The 3,362-nt window shown below is 31.9% G+C and overlaps 1 protein-coding gene across 1 annotated transcript; it reads left to right on the top strand.

The window, feature by feature from the left end:
- The first annotated feature begins 335 nt into the window (after window positions 1-335).
- LOC111632708 (H2.0-like homeobox protein) lies at window positions 336-3,362 on the top strand. The gene is made up of 4 exons (XM_023377210.1): window positions 336-1,301; window positions 1,372-1,521; window positions 2,728-2,912; window positions 3,017-3,362. The coding sequence occupies exons 1-4, from the start codon at window positions 1,070-1,072 to the stop codon at window positions 3,125-3,127; spliced, it is 678 nt and encodes a 225-aa protein (XP_023232978.1). The 5' UTR covers window positions 336-1,069; the 3' UTR covers window positions 3,128-3,362.

Genomic DNA, 3,362 nt, shown 5'->3' with positions numbered 1-3,362 from the left:
ACTATCACATTAAAATCCAAATTAGGATTCGAGCACTTGGCTATTAAATTATGAATTTAATACCGATATTAAAATTCTGTACAGTTTTAATACGAAACGACACTGTCAATCAGTAATTTGAAATACGACAACGGCCCGAATTGATAATGTCGTAGGACTCTTGTTATCCTACATCACACAAATGTCACGTATCTGTTAAGTGATATCCACCTCCACAACTTTCGTCATTCAGCCAATAATGCGAGATGGGAGCAATTACTTCAGCATTTAATTAATTATTTTTAGTTCGCATTTACTTAAGAATCTCTTCTGGTCGGTAAAAAAAAATCACTTTAAACTGGTATTACAGGACGATAAAATTACGACATCGTTAACTTGCATGTCACAGAATATGTAAAGGAGAAGAATAAATATCAAGAAGTAATTCGGCTAGAATGACTCAAGACGCTTAACATTACAGAATGCCGACATCATTAAGAAGTTGATACAAGGAAAAAGACGTTAAGTTGTATACAGTGTACGGCAATAGTTGCTTATATTGTGGACTTAGGAGGCGACAGCTGTACTTGACTTGGCTAGACATCCAATAGGTCCTTATCGCCACACAAGCCTTTAATGTAATCATTATAATAGATTATTTGTTAGGAATGTATAGAGCGCATTTAGGTTTAGTCGTCCAAATGTCGCCAAGAAATCTAATAAATGACTGTTTACTTTTCGACCGGTAATCCGAACACTCGTTTCGCTATTCGAATCTTTTATTAATCGCGGGTTATACTTCAAAAGACCAATGTTCCAAAAATCCTATTTACACTAATTAAAAATATCTCTACTTCGTTAAATTACAAATTCGAAAAGCTTTTTATTCATCAATAAATTACTATTAGCGTTAAACGAAAAAGCATCTCGTCCCTCTTAGCTGTTAATGTTTGCTTATCATCCGTTGCCACCGTCAACGAATACATCAACAAACTTTGCCTGCTGTGACGTAAATGCGCATGCGTTCTACCTACTATCGGAGCGACAGCCAAAAGCACGTGTTAGTATTAAGTCGGTGTAATTTCCCATCATGGTTTCCGTTCAGCCGACTTCCAGCGCTTTTAAAAAATCTTTCACCGTCGCAGAAATCCTTTACGATCGCGATAAGGCCAAAACCAATTCTAACTTATATTATTCCGACAGAAGCGTTCGCCCTAATAACAGAGATGAAATGAATAATGATCATTTACGACGTTCCTCCAGATTAAAATTCGGCATCGAAAGAATCTTATCCGATGACATATCACCTGGATTTGATAAAGGTAGGAATTTTTCTCTTCCTTTCCAAAACTCTTTGCTTTTCGCATACCAATCTTCCATTTTTTTTAATAGGAAAAAACAACATCCAACTCTATCAGACCGAATTTTACTATAATTTGTCTAATTGTTATAATTGCATAGCTAGACCTTACGAACCTATCAGATCTTATTTTGTATCGTGCACGCCAGATATTATTAATCAGTTTACTACTTATACACAAGGTAAGAATTTTATTTTATATAATCATAGANAGTCTTTTAAAGTAAAAGCAACACTCATTTATACGGAGGAACCACTACGAGTCTCTAAGTTTTCTCCGGCCGTAGAGAAAAATTCCCAGCTTCTCCCTATCGACGGCCCTATCAGACCCGCGTGTGGGAATTTTAAAAGGGCGATGTTTAAAAACATATTATTTCTTATAAAGTAGTTTAATTTAATTTTTATAATAAAGATAATATATAGAGTAACATAATGTAGTAGACCAATGGTGCCTATACTACGATCCCCGGGCAAATGGTCCAGCAAACATATTTGATACATCACTTATAAATGATACTATATATGGAATAAAAGATTGTTTTTTTTTTCCCTCTTAAGAGAGTTAAAAATTTGTTTAAAACATTAAAATTAAATTTTCATAATGTTAAATTATATAATTTTTAAGTATGTACACTTTAAAAGCGGGCTTATGATAAATAAATCATAAAAATATCATGGTTTTGACTCTTGGTATTGCCGGATACACAGTATACAGTATGATTATATGTAGCTATTATTAGACTATGATTTAATTTAATTATTTTCCGTAAATATAATAATTCTGATAGATAAAATAAACGCTTCTAATTAAAAACGATTGGACCTTGATTTAGTGTGAATATTTCTCCATGGGATAAAAATAGTTTTACAATTTCTCATAGAAGTTAATTGATATTATAACCGCACTTTGCTGTAACATATATTTGTATGTAACAAAAGAGATAAATTGTTAAAATGTAAAATTAAAAAAATATACAGTATATATTTATCTAATTAATAATTTAAATGTTTACTTTGAAGATACTTAGGATGATCGAATACCGCATTTAAAAATAATAATGTAAGTTGGACTCTTTATAATGCAATTAAAATAAGGAAAAAAAAAAAAAGAAAATTATATTATATAGATATATACACAACGGAAAGTTGACCACCCTTACCAGAAACGGTAGGGCTGCCGTGATAAGAGAATGACTCACAGCTTCTGGGCTGTTTTCAGTTGATAGTGAAATGTCCTCAGATGCGAATTGTCTGCAACTGTCCATCCGTGAGAATGACTGACAAATTTTTAATTGAAAATCAATAATTTTGTCACATAAGAATGGCATTAAACTTTCGAGATATGCTTAATTCGTTGCTTTTTTTTTTTTTTTGTTGCATATTTCTAGCGTGCGATGGAGGTACTTCGACCGATGATGGTAATACCACGAATAAGAGGAAGAGATCTTGGTCTCGAGCCGTTTTTTCAAATCTACAAAGAAAAGGTTTAGAAAAACGTTTCATGATACAAAAGTATATCACCAAACCCGATAGAAGACAATTAGCCGCTACGTTAGGTTTAACAGATGCTCAGGTGTGTAATTTTATTTTTAATTTCAACAAATACAAAGTATTAGAATTGAACGTTTAAGATGAGTAAATAGTCTTTTTAGTACTTACAAAAAGTTTTTTGATTAGGTCAAAGTTTGGTTTCAAAATAGACGAATGAAATGGCGACATTCTAAAGAAGGTCGCGACGACGTCAATAAATTGAAATTGTCTTCTTCGGAAGAAAAAACAGACGAATAATTTTGAATAATAGAATTAAAACATCTTTTTAATTATATGTGATCAGAAAAAGAACAATTGTAAATATCGCTAAATGTATCAGATCTGTATTTTTGTATGTGACCGTTTCCATGATTGGTTTTAATACAGAAAAAAAAAAGGCTTTTACACAGCAAATAACATACGAACTTCATCCGCTATTTACGGTTTCAAATTTTATACTTCATCTAAATTATTTGTATTTTCACAATTATAA

This window comes from Centruroides sculpturatus, unplaced genomic scaffold (assembly GCF_000671375.1).
Source record: "Centruroides sculpturatus isolate CEXI.00-Female unplaced genomic scaffold, Cexi_2.0 scaffold787, whole genome shotgun sequence".
Lineage (NCBI taxonomy): Eukaryota > Metazoa > Arthropoda > Arachnida > Scorpiones > Buthidae > Centruroides > Centruroides sculpturatus.
The sequence above is the reverse complement of the archived record's forward strand: the minus strand, read 5'-3'. Positions and strand labels throughout refer to the sequence as shown.